This window comes from Kogia breviceps, chromosome X (genome assembly GCF_026419965.1).
Source record: "Kogia breviceps isolate mKogBre1 chromosome X, mKogBre1 haplotype 1, whole genome shotgun sequence".
Taxonomy (NCBI): Eukaryota; Metazoa; Chordata; class Mammalia; order Artiodactyla; family Physeteridae; genus Kogia; species Kogia breviceps.
Window position 1 is genome coordinate 88,536,203 of NC_081330.1, and position 15,812 is coordinate 88,552,014.

The following is a 15,812-nucleotide window of genomic DNA, read 5'->3' on the forward strand; positions in this document are numbered from 1 at the left end:
GGGACTGATACCAAGCTCTCCTTTAAGTAAGAATTATTTACTTCCATTTAGACTTATTATTCCCATGTGCATAAGATTTCAGTAATCTCTATACATACACATAATCACAATACAATACAATAAGAAGAGTCAGGCAGGAATATGTTTTCTTAGTACTGCCCAAAACAGAATTATCGAGTTTAAATTTCCAAAAATATAACAGAAATGTCAGACTTTAAATAGTGAGTAGGAGGAGGTAGGGAGGTGACATTTATTGAGCACCTACTATATGCCAGGCTTTCCCCTATGCCACTCTAAATCATGCTCCTCTTTCTCCAAAGAATTATGTAGTAAGATGGACTACTGTTGTCTGTGGCCCTGAATGAGAGACTGCCTGGGACTGGCAGAAGGAAGTAAATATAGAAAAGTAGTGCTATTATGAGGAAAGGAGACACTAAACTGTGAACAGAAATTTAGCAGGGGTCTTGGAGTTAGCTGGAACTGTGTTCAAATCCTCACCTTGCTATTAACTTGCTAAGTGGTGATGGGTGTTATCAATTTTGAGCTTCTGTTTCCTCATCTAAAAATGCCTGCCTTGCAGGGAAGTTACAAAGATGAAATGAAATAAGGTATATAACTATGCTTAGCACACAGAAAGTTACTCCAAAAATGGTAGACACTCAGAATAATAATGGGAGAGTAGGGCTTCCCTGGTGGCGCAGTGGTTGAGAATCCGCCTGCCAATGCAGGGGACACGGGTTCGTGCCCCGGTCTGGGAAGATCCCACATGCCGCAGAGCAGCTGGGCCCGTGAGCCATGGCCGCTGAGCCTGCACGTCTGGAGCCTGTGCTCCGCAACGGGAGAGGCCCCAACAGTGAGGCCCGCATACCACAAAGGAAAAAAATAATAATAATAATGGGAGAGTAGTAAGCCAAAAAGAATACAGATGAGTAAAAGTATCTACCAAATAAACTGATCTTTTGTTTTTATTTTTTGTTAGAATACTCCATCTACTATGGGCTACACATCAACATGGATTTCTTCTCTGTCCCAAATCCGTGGAGCTGTCCCAACCTCCTTGCCACAAGGACTCTCACGCCCTTCATTTCCTGGGCCACTATCATCATATGGAATACCCCATGTTTGTCAATATAATGCTGTGGGGGGGCCAGGGTATCCAGTACAGTGGGTAGGAATTTCAGGACCACAACAGTCTGTAGTAATTCCTACCCAATCTGGGGGACCGTTCCAGCCAGGGATGAATTTGCAGGCATTTCCAGCTTCATCAGTGCAGAATCCGTCCATGACCCCTCCTGGTCCCAAGTGAATCAGAGTAGAAGATGAAGAAAAAGGAGATGTTTTTCAGAATTATTTCCGGGACACCTAAGATATTAAACTTTCTTCTTCTTGAGTTCTGCCATATTTTCCATCATTTTGAGTTTACTTTCCACTATATTTTTTTGTTCCAATGTAGTATTTGATATAGCTCATCATCCTGTAGAACTGTGCAGTTTGTACATAGAACACTGCACACAGAAATGTTTTTTCACTTCAAATCCTATCCTCTTTGATACTTGATTTTTTAAAAATACTGTTCAGAATGCTTTAATAAGCTCAGCTTGAGCATTTCCATTTCCAGGACACTTTCCATTATTGCTGCTCTCTGCAGCTGGATGATACTTTTCTTTAAAAGGTATAAAAACTATTTATATTCCCCTAACATGGGCAAAGTGAGACCCTCCAACAGCTGGAGTCTTATGGGATTCTTCACATGTTTATCTTAGGTTTACCTTTCGCAGAAGGCAGGGTAACTTGCTGCAGGAAATGTTTTGGTGTATAAAATTAGAATAACTTTGTCAACCAATATAGAACATGAGCCCTTTTTAATGTGATTTTCTTCCCGTCTTCACAGCAGTAGGAGTGAAGCCTTGTTTTAGGTGAGGCGGAGAGAAAGGAAAAAACAGAACTGTAACAGTTCCTTGATTCTGCAGACACTGTAGCTGCTTTAGGATTTCCATAGTAATTCAAAGCAGCTATCTCTTTGTTTCTCATGTGCACACTACATTGTTTTTGAGCATCTGAGAGGCATTGGTTTGGCTTGCATTCTTTTGCGAGGGATGTATTGCAGCTGATATGAATCTCATTTGGGGGGAATCTTTGTGTTCCTAACAAAGAGGATTCAAGTCACACCTCTATTAGTCCATTCTTCTGAAGTGAAATTTACTTGACACAGTAGGTTTTGTAGGTTTTGAGACTTACACATGAAACACTGGCTTTACAGGGTTCTAAGAGATGTGGGGTATACATTGTCCTGCAGTAGATAGGAGACCCTCAAACAATACTATTTAAGTTGCCCTTAGCTTTTTTGGGGGGATTACCTTTTTTTTTCAGTTGTTATAGTTTTCTTGTTAGTATCTAGCATCTTAGATTATTTTAGATCTCAGATGATTTTGGCAGCCTCTTTAGAATCTAAGAGAGATCACTGTCAAGTTGCACTTTACTGGGTTTTATCCAGTTTTAGGAGGAGGGGAGGCAATGTCAAAATATACACTTTTGGTTTTCAAGAAGGTTAACTGTAATAATCTTAAAAGGCTGGTCACAGAGTTACCTAATGCTCAGTCTGTGAAACCCAAATAGAATTCTAAAATGGTATTTATCAACTACCACATATAAAGATGTTTAAAACAGTTTTTGCTCTGAAGATTTCAAGGTCATTTCTAGTACACATTTACATAATAATGAGTTCTGTCTACTGGTCAACATTCCAGATGATCACCCAACATTTCTGTTGACAGATTTTCCTCCATATTCCTCTAAAAATTTTACCCCATGATCTTGCCAGGTAATGAGGAAAACTTAATGGGTGTACTTTTTTTTGCACAGTCTACTTTGTGACATTCAATACTCTTTTTTTAAAAAAAAATGTGTCTTATGTTACTTACCTGAGGATCACACTCAGCACCATGAAGATTCTGTTGCTATCATTTGGGGGCATCCAGGGCAGCATTTTGAGAATTGCTGTTGATAAGAGCCACAGTTTTCTTTTCATAAAACATACTCTGGTTTGGATGAGTCTTTCTAAATCTTATGTACAGATTCTTCAAATTTCTTCTACAGTATTGGTTTGCAAGTTGAAGTGGTTTTAGGACATTAGTGTAATGCAAATTCTTGCATTGCAATTTTCCACGTGTACAAAAACAATGTGCCTAAAATCCGTAATTCTTTAAAACTGCTTGTGTTTCATTATTAGAGTCGGCTTTGTGTGATTACATTGAGACTTACAACCTATAAAGTGAAAATACTGCAGGTTTTATGATCCCTTCTTCTCAAGTTGCAATCCTTTTAAACAGTGTACCCCAGGATGAAAAAAGCTCCATGGATGACATGCACAATTACATTTATTAATGGCTGCTCTACATCATATGTCCCACATTTTGCCACCACCTCTGTTTTATGTATAATTCATCATTCTTTTGCCTGCAGAATTTTGCAGTGCCTTGTAATATTTAGAATCTTTTCAGATTTTTTGCTGGAAAGAAAAGTAGTCTTCTAAAGTTTGAAGATGGTGAGTAGTGTACTGCTGTCTCCATGCTGACTGCAGTAGTTGGGTTAACATATTATGTTATGTATACATGATGTATATGTAACGTGTATAAGTTTAAAAATACAGAAAAAAGTGAGTTTGTGCAGAAATGAAAACAGTGTTATTCACATCACTGTGGGTTTTTAAGTTATTTTTTCCCATTACTTAAATGTTTGATTCCAATTATAGTCACTTTGACTGTAAATATTAGCTAGTTTTCTATCTAGGGGTTTTGCATTATTTCATAATTTTGCTAAATCATACGATAGTGCTGTTTTCATCCTTGCTGAGGTACTTCCCCCTCCCCCCAGAAATAATTAACTCTTGAGGTAAAGCTCAGAAATTCCCTTCTTACTTAACAAAGAGCCTACTATGTAACAAGGGCCTTCTTCCCATTTCCACCACACACACACACACAAACCTGTCCTTTCCATTTTCCTTCTTGTAGAAGAAAAAAAGGTTATACTAAACCATCCCGCTTGTAAAGTTTATTTGGGTGTAGTCTGTGTGTCCAACCACCATGTTTACTTCTCAAAGTGCAAGTCTGATGAATAGTACTGTAACTCCATATGTGGCAATGTGAGCATTTCATCATGAATTACCTGCTGCTATGTTTGTGAAGTTGGGTATAACATCATAAGAATATGAAACCAGTATTGGTGTAAATCTAATGAAAATAACCCTATGTATATTTGTAGCAGTCTTGAATCTCTAAGGCAATTTGCTGTAGTATAACAAATATCCATTTCGTTTTTCATATTTTTCTTGCCAGTTTTATATCAAGCATGAATTCTAATGGTTTGACAGCAAAATTATCTGTGAAAGTTTAAAAGGCACTTTTCTGCTGTGATTTTTGGATTGAGTGTGGAGTGTTATGTACAGTATGATGGGATGTATCATTTTAGAACCGCAGATTTAATTCTAGTCCAATTACATTTGTTTATCTACCTCTTTTTCAGTGCTGTTTTGGGGTACACATGTAAACACTGCCTGTGAAACTTGCTTTTTTGCCTTGATTCTCAGTATTCTTTCAGGTTATAAATCTGGCCTGCTAACTATGAGTTTGAAATGAGAGGGACCATCACTCTGGCACCAATCTATGTTTAAGTGACGAGAGCCACATGCTTCTGTGAAATAAGCTTTGGGGATTTAGGGATGGAGAACTGAGAAATAAATCCAGCTGGTGGCAATATAGGACTTAGTTGTAGAAGTTAGTTGTAAAATAAACAAATGGTAAGAAAGTACCAAAATTAGACAGTCTGGTGCCTATAACTTCGTATCTTTTATTAGAGATGCGTTTCTTGTCTGTGTGCCTAAAGGGCTATGGGTTGAAACTGCTTTAACTATCACAATGAAATATTTGACAAATATTACAGCAGTAGCCTGTCATTCAGCATATTAGCATACTGCTAGGTATTTGCAGTGATATTTTATTACCTTAAAATGGCCATATGCTTTCAGTTGAATTGTAATTAGTCGTAACTGTTTATCCAATCTCTAAAGTTTATTGGAGGCATTGACTTTCTTCTTTGCTGTCTTTTCTGAGTGATGAAAATGATGCATTCTCTGTTTTTTTCCAGAAAACTGAGCAAATATTTGTAAACCACATGTTATTTGTTTCACATGTTTACTGTGTGTAACACTACAGCATGTTTAATATTAGTAAATACTGTATTTCAGGCTTCATGTACAAGTAGATTCCTGAGGTATACTTGCCATCAGTTTGGGAATCAGTTATTTAATCTTCTGTTTGGTTTAGAAGAATCTTGAGATATTTGAGGTGGTGTGCAGGCCATTTTCTAGAACAGATTGTTCATTTTTCATCCTGTAGTTTACTGGGGACTTGTTTTTTCCCCCTTTATTTAGAAGATGAACCAGTAAGGGAGCAGGGCATAGGAAAGGTCATTGATTTGGTAAATGTAATTTCTGGGATTGAAATCAAAAACACACAAACAATCCAAATTGTAAAATGGTGACACTCAAACTTGGTAAAATCCTTTGAAGTGAAGTTAGTATGAAATTTTTATGGAGCCAGATGCTTTCATGTCACCCTGGAAATAGTCTTTGTATGTGAAGGATGAACACAAACATTGGTCAGGGACCTTGACAGCCACCATTGGCAGGGGCCTGGGATAGTAACTAGGTTACACTGAAGTTATTTTCAACTGAGATAGCTGGAAGATTATATAAACCAACAGTCCCATTCTGGAAGGTCTTCTTTTAATTAAAAAAAAAAACCTCTAACAAAAAGGCTAAAAGTCAAGCAAGAAGGGGAGAAACTGGGCTCTTGAGAAAAAAAAAGTGCCAGTGAAAAATAAAATTCCTAAATGTGTGCTTGTCATCCTTCCAGGTTTTTTTTTTAAGTTGCTTTTCTTCTCCATTATAATTTAAGATTTCAGATTGAGGTTTGTGGTCCAGAACATACCCTCAGCAGAAACAGTGACTGATTGGAAAGTGCAGTTGTTCAAGGTCTGTCATGCTCAATCACTTAAAGTTGTAATTTGTTTGATATGAATATTAAGCATGTAGACCTAGTGCAGCATGGGAGCCACTCAGGAAGTTTATGCAATTAATAAACTTTCATGCATAATTAATTTACTATGAAGTATGCAGAATTTCAGCCACTTCTCTACACTTAACATTTAGTTGTATATGTGAACTCTCCTTTCTTAATTGGGGAATGTAGCATTATATGAAATGTTGTTAAACCTAATTTTAATCCTTCTTGACATTAACTTTTATTATTTTTTTTGGTAAACCAAGTGATCTGCCTTTAAGCAGTTGTCTGATTTTGGTTCTTTGAAACTGTGATTTTTATTTCATTTCTACCCAACCACTTGTTTTGTTTCCTGGAAATTTTGTTTTGAAACAGAAAATAAAGGCTGTGTTAAAATGAGTATGTTATCTTATTAAAACGCTGTCATAGTCACTGCAATCATCTGGCTTAAACTGGTTCTTCATTTACCAAATCTAATTTAGCAGATTTAAAAACTTTAGTCCTATAGATACGTTGGCTGAACAAACTAAGCTGTGTGTTACCTCTTGATTTATAGCTCCAACAAATTTTGAGTTGGACCCCTTCTCCTCACTTGTCAATGAGCCATAATTGGAACAGTCACTATGATTTACTGAGTACCTACTGTGTTAGTTAGGCTTGTGATAAAATTCATAAAACAATCCTATAAGCTAGATCTGTTACTGTCTCTACAGAGAAAATTTGAGAATCAGAGAGATTAAAGAATTTACCAAGGTACCATAGCTAGTAAATAATGAAGCCTGGATCCAAACCCAGGTCTGACTCCAAAATTAATGGGAAAAACCTCAGGCCATACTGACTCTCAGATGTACTGTAATAATAATAATCAAAATACATTTAGACTATGTTTTCAACTAATTATTATGATTAGTATATATGCTTTTCATATATCTTTCATGAGGTTATATCCAGTGCTTCTTTTATAATTTCAGGAGAAGTATATGTTTATGGTACAAGCAAGAATTCAAAATGTGCCCTTTGCATAAACTTATTAAGGAGTATTTCCTTTCATATTGACAGTGTTTATGGTCCACCTTCAGAAAAAAAGTGCATTTGGAAATCTCCATTGCACATCTTTCATTTACCACACTACAGTGACTTGGGAAACTGTCAAATGAGGTCAGATCCCTTGTTCATTTGATAATTTAGGTAGAAGAATCATGCATATGTTTATGCAAACAGCCCTGGAGGAAGAATAAGAGGCCTATCAGAAATATTCAAGATTAGATGAGGATTTGTAAAGTGTTTTAAAAAATCTATTACCTTGATTTAATGACAATGACTCCAAGGTATTCTCTCCTAGGTGATCCCTAAAGGGAGGATACAAGGTACACAGTTGAACAAACACAGGTTTTTTGACTCACAGACCTCACAAACCTCTATTTTCTCACTTGTAAAATGAGGTGGTTGTATTAAATGAGATATGTCCCAAATTTGCTAATTGTGCTTATTGTTAGACATCTCTAGTGACTTCCACAATAAACTTGCACTTGGGAAACCAGACTGGTTTGGAAATGGGCCCTGGTTCTTATTATAGTTGATACAGATACCACTTGGAGTCCAGCAGACCTGGATTTGTATTCTAGCTTTGTGAACCTGGAAAATTACTTAACTTTTTAGCTTCAATTTCCTTATCTGTAAAAAGGATAACTGCTTCACTGGTGGTATTTTGAGACTAAATGAAAAAACATAAAGGGCTTAGCACTGTGCCTGACACATAGTAGGTCTAGTAGGTCTGCTCAAATAATAGTAACAACTACTGAAGGGACCTTACATATCACTAAAGAGAAGAGGAAACAGTCATAGAGATGTGACAAAACTGAACCCAACCGGCGAGTCAACATGAGGTGTGTTGGTGAAAGATTGGGTATTGGCCCCAGTGGTGCCAGATGATGTAAAGTGAGGTTCAGAGATGAAAGTGTTTAAGGTGGGGGATAAAACACCATAAAACCCATTTAAAATGTGCCATCATTAATGAGCACTAGATTAAAAGAATTAGATGACAGAATTAAGTCTGTGGCTAAAGAATTTAGAAGGAGCTAAAGTAGTAGGAGTTGGGGAAAAGACGGTGGGTCTTAAGACAGGAGCTCAAGACAGAAATGAAGTACAGCATAGATGATGGTCTGCATAGGAGCAGGACCTTGGGATAAACAGATGAAGAATTGGAAAAGACTAGTTCACATGCATGTTACAAAATTGTAAGATTTCTCCATTCCAGTTCAGAGGTTCTCATCCCTGACTGCTTATTAAAATCACCTGGGGAGGTATTTTTAAAAATTAGTGTCCCGGTTGCACAACAATGCGAATATACTTAACACTACTGAACTGTATACTTAAAAATGGTTAAGATAGTAATTTTTCTGTTATATGTATTTTACCACAATTTAAAATAAAAATAATTAGTGTCTGGGCCCCATCCCTATAATTAGTGTTGTTTTAAAAAGCTCCCCAGGTGATATACTTATATCATATTAACCTAGCTAGGGTTGAGAACCACAGTCCTTGTTTCCTTTACTAATCAAATGACCTCCCTGCTATTATTGCTGGTTCAAGAAACACAAGCTATATAGCAGCCTTATTAGACCTTCTAATGAATTATTTACTATTACCATATAAGCTTACAGCCTCTCAAACAGCCCCCAAGGATTTGGGCAATAGAGAAAGCTAAGTGGGCCCCTTGCAGAAACTGAACAGCTAGTTACTACTTAGGTGGAAGATATCAGAAGATTGAATCCAATATGAATTTTCGATGCAACTTCTTTATGCTTCTCTCCAAACTTCATTTTAATAATTAAGATTTATTAGGTGCTTACTGTGCCAGTTACTGTGCTAAGCACTTTAATATACCATTTAATCTTCAAAAGCTTCTGAGGTAAGTACCATTATCATCTCCCTTCTAAGCTCCTTGATTGCCTTGAAAACTGTTTTCTCCTAGCCCAGTGTTATTCCTGGCATGTAGTAGGTACCAAATAAATCTGTTGAATAAATTAATGAGTCCCTATTTCATAGATACAATAAGGGCTCAAGAGGTTAAATAACTTTTTAGTTATATAGCAAATAAGGAGTTGAACTGGTATTGGAGCCCAGATCTTAGCTCCAAAGCACACACTTTAACCACTATTCTGTGACATCTACTGTCCCTTTCTACTTTCAGGGCTTTGGCCTGTTATCTCTTCCCTCTCTATGGCCTATGCCTCGCATAACGTTTCTCTTGTACTATATATGTTAAGATTCTTGTTTGTAAGTAATAGAAACCCAATTTGAACAAGCTTAAACAAAAAAGAGGGATTTATTATAAAGATGGTGGTGGTGTCTCAAAACACCCAAGGATAATGCAGATGGGCCTTAGGAACATAAATCAGGTGCTTGAGTGAAGCCAGGATTTTACATCTCTCCTCCTCCAGCTCAATCCCACATTCTCTAGGAACGTACATAAAGAATAAGCTCCTGGTGCAACCATGAGGGTAAGGTAGAGAAAGTGGTAGAAAAGGGGTACTGGGGAGACAAAACAGACGTTTACCTATAGTCCTCCGTTTGATTGCCCCGTAAACACATATGCCATTTTCCCCATACCTACAATTCCACAAATGTCCACACCTAACAATCTATGGACAATTGCAAGTCACATGCAACTACTGCATCCAGAGCAACGGCACGGCATGGACATGCCCCTTCCTCATCTAGTTCAGTGACAATCTAAATGTGGATCATCTTGATCCTGCCACTTCCTGATAAACTTAACTGCCATCAATAGATCTAACACGCAATAGTAGAGAAATATTTAGATTAACCACTAAGTTCCCTTTTAGGAAAGGAGAGGGGCACACCTTTATCAGCCACCGGTCCAAGTATGCACCATTTCCACCTGGATAGGAAGGAAGGAAATAAATTACTGGTATAGAAAAACTTATGGAAGTCAGTTTATTGATGCTTCTTTTTGCTTTACCAGTCTGTACTTGGGCCTGCTCTAGAAGAGCAGTGATTCTCAAACGTAAGGGTGCATTAGAATCACTTGGAGAACTAGTGCGACCTGCAAAACCTCTCGACACAAACACTCCATTCAAACACCCGCACTAAGAGACTAGACCGAACCTGGCTTCTAGCCTCCTAAGTCGGAGTCTCTGGGATGACCCAATTTCCATCTGGAAAAGGTCGGGATGTAAAAAGAATTTATAGCTTGCTCTAGCTGACACCTGACAATAGACCCCTGACCTCCCTTTCTTAGAGCATTTACCAAAAAGGGCTTAAAACTATGAATTCTTCCCCTGTCCCTTTGAGATGTATATGTATCTCCTAAAATTTCAGAGTGTGTGTCTCAAGGACCATTCCTTTGAAATGTAGTCATCAGGAAGGCTAGGGCCTCTGCCTCCCAGTAACTGCAGGAGGATATAATCCTAACTTAAATAATTGCCAGCTAGCAGACACAGCTAGCCTAACTGCATTTACACTGGCCAACCCTTTGTAAGTTTTCACTTCCCTGACTCTACTTGAGCCTCTCCTCGCTCCTCCTCCCTCCTTTTCTCTTTAAAATGCTCAGTCACCTCTGCACAAATGGGAATGGAGCTCTGCTCTTTCCCCTACTGTCAGTAACTGAATAAAATCTGTCCTCACTGCTTTAACTAATGTCAGACTTTATCTTTGACACCATTTAAACCACACATTGCTAGCCCCACCCCCAGAGTTTCTGATTCAGGAGATCTGGGGTGAGGCCTGAGAATTTACATTTCTAACAGTTCCTAGGTGCTGATATGCCGGTCCAGGGACCATACTTTGAGAATCACTGCTGGCTCATGGTCCCTGTTCACTAGATAGGATTTTCTAGTGATACAACTTCCTCAAAACCTCATATGACTGCCTGTTAATTTCATTTGAGGGGACTCACAATGCTAATAACAAGTGCCAAGAATCTTGTCAACTTATGCTCTTTGAATCTTCAGATTTGCTAAAGGGAATAATCACCCTGTTGCAGAGTTTCTATTTCTTAGCTCTCTACCTAAAGACTTGGCTCCTTCTCCCTAGCATTATGCTCAAGGTCTCCAGTTCAGAGCGTGGATAGGAAACAGTAGGTTGAGTTCAACGATGTGAAGCCTCTCTTTTCCGACCTGCTCTGGGAATGTTACACTTACCCTCCCTTCCTTGCATTCCAGCTGAATGCATGTACAGAGGAAGAGATCATCACATTTGGGGGAGCTGGAGAACAAGGAATACTATTGTGGCTTATAAAGATAACCTCGTTCCAGTTTGTTGGAAACTAGATGCCAGTTTCCTAATTAGTGGGACATCTAAAATGAGACAATAAATCAGCAAAGCGCATGAATATCTAACCATTAGCAACTGCTAAACTCTTGATATAGGCAGAAGGGCTGCTCTGCTTTTGAGTCTCAAGAGCAATAAGCAACTGCTTCGCTGCCAAATAACACAATGTCAACTTCCAATTAACGATACGGGAGATCTCCAATCTTTGTCAGTTCCATAGTTTAGGGTCTATAATTTGCCACACCCCATTTCTGGTACCAGTTCTTGAATTAATAATTTTTTGGTCATGAGTAGTTTCTAACCCAACTCTATCTTAAAAATAGTAAGGATATGAGGTTGCCTCAGAGAAACCAAGGGCAAGAATGCCTGAGGAATGATCTAGAACCTGGGTCTTAAACACGATGAAGACTCCCTATCTCCCATCTCTGCTCTGAGAGTCTGCGTTTTTTTCTCTTCCTGCAGACCAGCATCTTTTACTTTTGTCCCTCTGATAGGAAAATTGACTACTGACAGCTTCCAAGTTTTACACTTAGAGAAAAACTGATCTCTCTGGTCCAATTCCAAATGTCTAGGGAATGAGATTCTGATCGACCCAGCTTGTGTTTGTTATCTACCTTTGACACAGTCAGCGATGGTTATGGTTAACATGACAGTTTTTGTTATAACTCTGTAAATGGGGAGAAAGTTAATTCCTAGAAAAGGAGGGCTGAGTAGACAATCCAATAGGTGTCCATTATACTAGAAAACCTCTATTCCTTCCATCCACCATCCCTTCAAGCCACTATTCCCTCCTTTCACTGCTTGTTTTCACAGGAGTTATTTATGTGCATTGCTTCAACATCTACTTATTCTTTGCCAATCTGGCTTGTTCTATCTCCACTAGTCTTTTATGATAATTTATGGAGCTTGAAGATTTTTCAGTTTTTGTATCTTAATACACTGTTCTCAGATTTCATTCACCTTGATTACTCTTGGGTTCTAAACCTTTGCGTTCTTACTCGGCCTGCCATTATCTCCCACCTTCTACTAAGTTCCAAGCCAGATCTGACTGCTACGCACTGTTACAGGACAGAACAGATCCTGTTTTCTACCCTCCTCCGGTTGAAACAGTGTGCCCTAAACGCCAGTCAGCCAGAAGACTGGTGCTATATCTGAATCAAACAAGGAGAATGCTGAAAATATTGAATAGATTTTCAAAAGATGATTCTGTACGTCTGGAATTGGAGCCCTTACCGCTATTTTTCTAGAGCTCCCCGACAGATCGATTCACAATGTTTGCAAACAAAGGTCCTAACCATAGGACATTGTAGCTCAGTGAGTACCAGAAAGGTACAACTTGTAGTTTAATTTGTGTTGGTGCTTATCTCCCTGACCAAAGAGCTCCTGAGTACAATGGATATTCGATTTCACTTCGTCTCTGCATTGCCTTGGGCAAATAAATTATACAATTTTCACCATTCATAAACTGGGGCCAAGAACTCTTCCTCAAAGAATTACAGTAGCTAAAAGTCGATTGTTACAGAAATGGTGGTCGTTATTTTTACGTTTCATATGTGTCCTTTCTCATTCATTAAAAGCTCCGCACATTATTCCCTCCCCCCAAAGGAAAATTCTTCCTCCTGGGGAATTTTAGCATACTTTAGATGAATTCAATTAATCCACTCTACTTCCTTTCCCATGATGCATCACTCCCCTCCCAACTCCTTTTCCTGGGAAAGACGGTAAATAGCCTGAAGCAACTCGGTGGATGCAAAGAGTTGGAGTGCAAATCCTAAACGCGTATCACGCCCCGCCCCTTGAGACCCAGCGAATGCAAGGACTGACAGGGGTGGTAATCTTGTTCCAACACTGTATCCCGAGGCCGTACAGGAGACTACAACTCCCAGAATGCCCCGCCCCGCTCCCCCTCCTCCAGCTAGAAAGCGTGTACCATAGAGAAGACGAGGTAACATGGCTCCTGGAGGTAGAAGTAAGAAGCTTCACCCCTTTTGAAGCGGTGAAGAGCGGCCATAGAGGGATATGAGAGAAGTGACTAGAGCCCGTCATCGCTTTTATCCTCCCAGCGTCTCCTAAGTCCGGTCGGCCTCACCACTCCTCTCCACCCAAATCCAGTCTGTGGTCTCCTCCCCACCCCTCCCTCATTCCCTCGCTAGCTCACCCCGCCCCTCGGGAATCCTTTGCCCGCCCCCTCGCCCCCCGCGGAGTGCGCACGCGCCCGCCCCCAGCTTCGCGCCCAGATCGCCGCCTAGCCTGCTCGCGCAGCCGCCGTCTCGTCTGCCCACCGACGAAGCATGGGCGTCCAGGGCTTCCAAGAGTTCCTGGAGAAGCGCTGTCCCGGGGCTGTTGTGCCCGTGGACCTCCTCAAACTCGCGCGTACGGTCTCGCGCCAGCAGCAGCAGCAGCAGCATCGCCCGCTGCCGCCTACGGCAGCCCTAGCGCCCGGGGCTCCACGCGCCGCCAGGGGCTCCGCGCCTCTGCAACCGCCGCTCCCGCCCGCTGCCTTGGGTGCCTACTCCGGGGGCTCGGGGCCGACTCGGCACCATCACCCCGCTCACCACTTCCACCATCACGGCCAGGCGCACCCCGGGCTGCACCCGCCGCCGCCGCCCCCTCCGCTGCCCGGGGCCCGGGTGCTGGTGGACGCGGGCTCAGCGCTGCCTCGGCTTTATGGCGGCTACCAGACGGATTGGGTGTGTGGCGGCCAATGGAACGCCATGCTGGGCTACTTGTCAGCGCTATGTCAGGCTTGTGCCTATCCCGGCGGCGACGGCTTGGAGCTGGTGGTCATGTTCCCCGGGGGCCTGGGCAAGGACCGGCTGGCCGAGTGGGGCCGTCGGTGCCAGGCCGAGCGGCAGACAGCGCAACTGATCGTGGGACACGTGGGCAACAAGGGCACCCCTCCTCCACGGGCCTGGTTCCTGCCACCGGCCTGCCTGAGCCACTGCGTGAGGCTAGCGCTCATCCGCTTCCGGGTCAAGGTGAGGGAGGGGCCGGATCTTAAATAATACGCCCCACACCTATTCCCTCCCAACTAAACACCTAACCACCCACCCACTTACCTGTCTCCCATCCACCCACTCAGCGCCCAGTCAGCTAACCCACTTGCCTAACTACCCTCGATCATTTTATCCATCTACCCAACCCTTCATACCACGCCCTACCGGTTCGCTCACCTGCATAACCACATCTCTACCCATGTCATCCCAATAACCCCCTTTATCCAACTGGCCTATCCCTAGGCTTTAGCAGAATTTCTTCTGTAGCCCCATCTTTCTCCTGCTGTCTTCTGCCTCAAGCTGCATTTTCCAAATTTTTCCAGCTGACATCTCTCTTCTTTTTCCAACCTTGCAGCAAGTCAGTTAAACGTGTTAATTGAACACCTTTCTTCTACAGCTTTTCCCTGAATTTTGAACCAGTGCTTCTTTTGCACCCATCTGTTCATTCAGCCTTTTTCATTTCAACATGTTTCTACCTCATCCTTCCTTAGCTTAAACAAACGAACAAACAAACCCACTGGTTCAGTCACTTTTCAACAAGTATTAACCTACTAAGAGTAAGGGGTTTAAAAGACATGTGAGACATGGTTCCTGCCCTTGGAAAATCAAATATATCAAATATATACACAGGAAACATTTATTTAATGGTATAAATGTGTATGTGATTATGATTTATGGTACAGATTGGTACCTGTTTTGTGGGGGGGATATCTGGGCTAAAATGGTCAGAGGAGGCTTCCTTGAAGAAGTTGGACCTCACCTGAGTCTTCAAGGATGAATTGGATTTGAATTGGTTCCAGGTTTGGGAAGAGGCTTATTTAAGCAGGAGAAAGAAAATGAACAGAAGCAAACGGGAATATCAAGCATGTGAGGCCCCATGGACAGTTCAGTCTAATCTCTGCATGTAGTTGGTCACTGCATATGGGGCCTGGAGAACAGCTTGGCAGCAACCCCAGTTCTTGGCGCAACTGCTATTGCTCTGTTGCTTTTCCATACTCTTGGGTTTCAAGTTCCTACGTGTAGGGAATAGCAAGGCTTGAGAAGTAAAGGAGGTGGGCAGGAAGAAGAAAAAGAAAAGCAGTACAGGGTTGGGTAGGACAAAACCACAAACCCATTCCCCAACCAAGGCTTTTGGGGATGTGTGCACAGTCAGAAGATAGGATATGGAATTGTGGGAATCATAAACTAAAGAAATGGTGCTGGGTGGAGTAATGAGGAAAACAGTCTCAGTTGAGAGACTGAAAGACCTGCATAAAGAAACTCACAGTGGTCATAGAAGCTTGTGGCTAGAGTCCAGTCATATTAGACTCCTTGTGCGCAGCATCTAATCTGTGCCTAGGCTGGGTAATTATAGCTGTTTTTAATAATTTTTTTAAAAAATTCAATCACGAGCTATCTCAGACATACAAAGTAGGAGAAAAAATATGTCAGACACTCATTTGCTTGCCTTCCTAACTGAGCA

General features: G+C 41.0%; 2 protein-coding genes and 1 long non-coding RNA gene across 9 annotated transcripts in view; 2 read left to right on the forward strand and 1 right to left on the reverse strand.

The window, feature by feature from the left end:
- The window catches only part of WNK3 (WNK lysine deficient protein kinase 3), a 186,198-nt gene extending 179,906 nt beyond the window's left edge, over positions 1-6,292 (forward strand). For all 4 annotated transcript variants that reach the window (XM_067023028.1, XM_067023027.1, XM_059049735.2 and 1 more), the window contains one exon: positions 980-6,292. In XM_067023028.1, coding sequence (XP_066879129.1) covers positions 980-1,306 — 327 coding nt within the window. In that variant the 3' untranslated portion in view covers positions 1,307-6,292. The remainder of the gene's footprint in view (positions 1-979) is intronic.
- Positions 955-14,319, reverse strand: LOC131747798 (uncharacterized). The gene is made up of 5 exons (XR_009332997.2): positions 13,910-14,319; positions 9,926-9,963; positions 7,362-7,408; positions 2,922-2,997; positions 955-1,292 (listed from the first exon to the last, which is right to left on the reverse strand). It is a non-coding gene; the product is annotated as an uncharacterized lncRNA (long non-coding RNA).
- The window catches only part of FAM120C (family with sequence similarity 120 member C), a 146,629-nt gene continuing 144,102 nt past the window's right edge, over positions 13,286-15,812 (forward strand). For 2 of the 4 annotated variants that reach the window (XM_059049739.2, XM_059049741.2), the window contains exon 1: positions 13,286-14,332. In XM_059049739.2, coding sequence (XP_058905722.1) covers positions 13,646-14,332 — 687 coding nt within the window. In that variant the 5' untranslated portion in view covers positions 13,286-13,645. The remainder of the gene's footprint in view (positions 14,333-15,812) is intronic. The other 2 variants (XM_059049744.2, XM_059049740.2) reach the window with 2 other exon arrangements.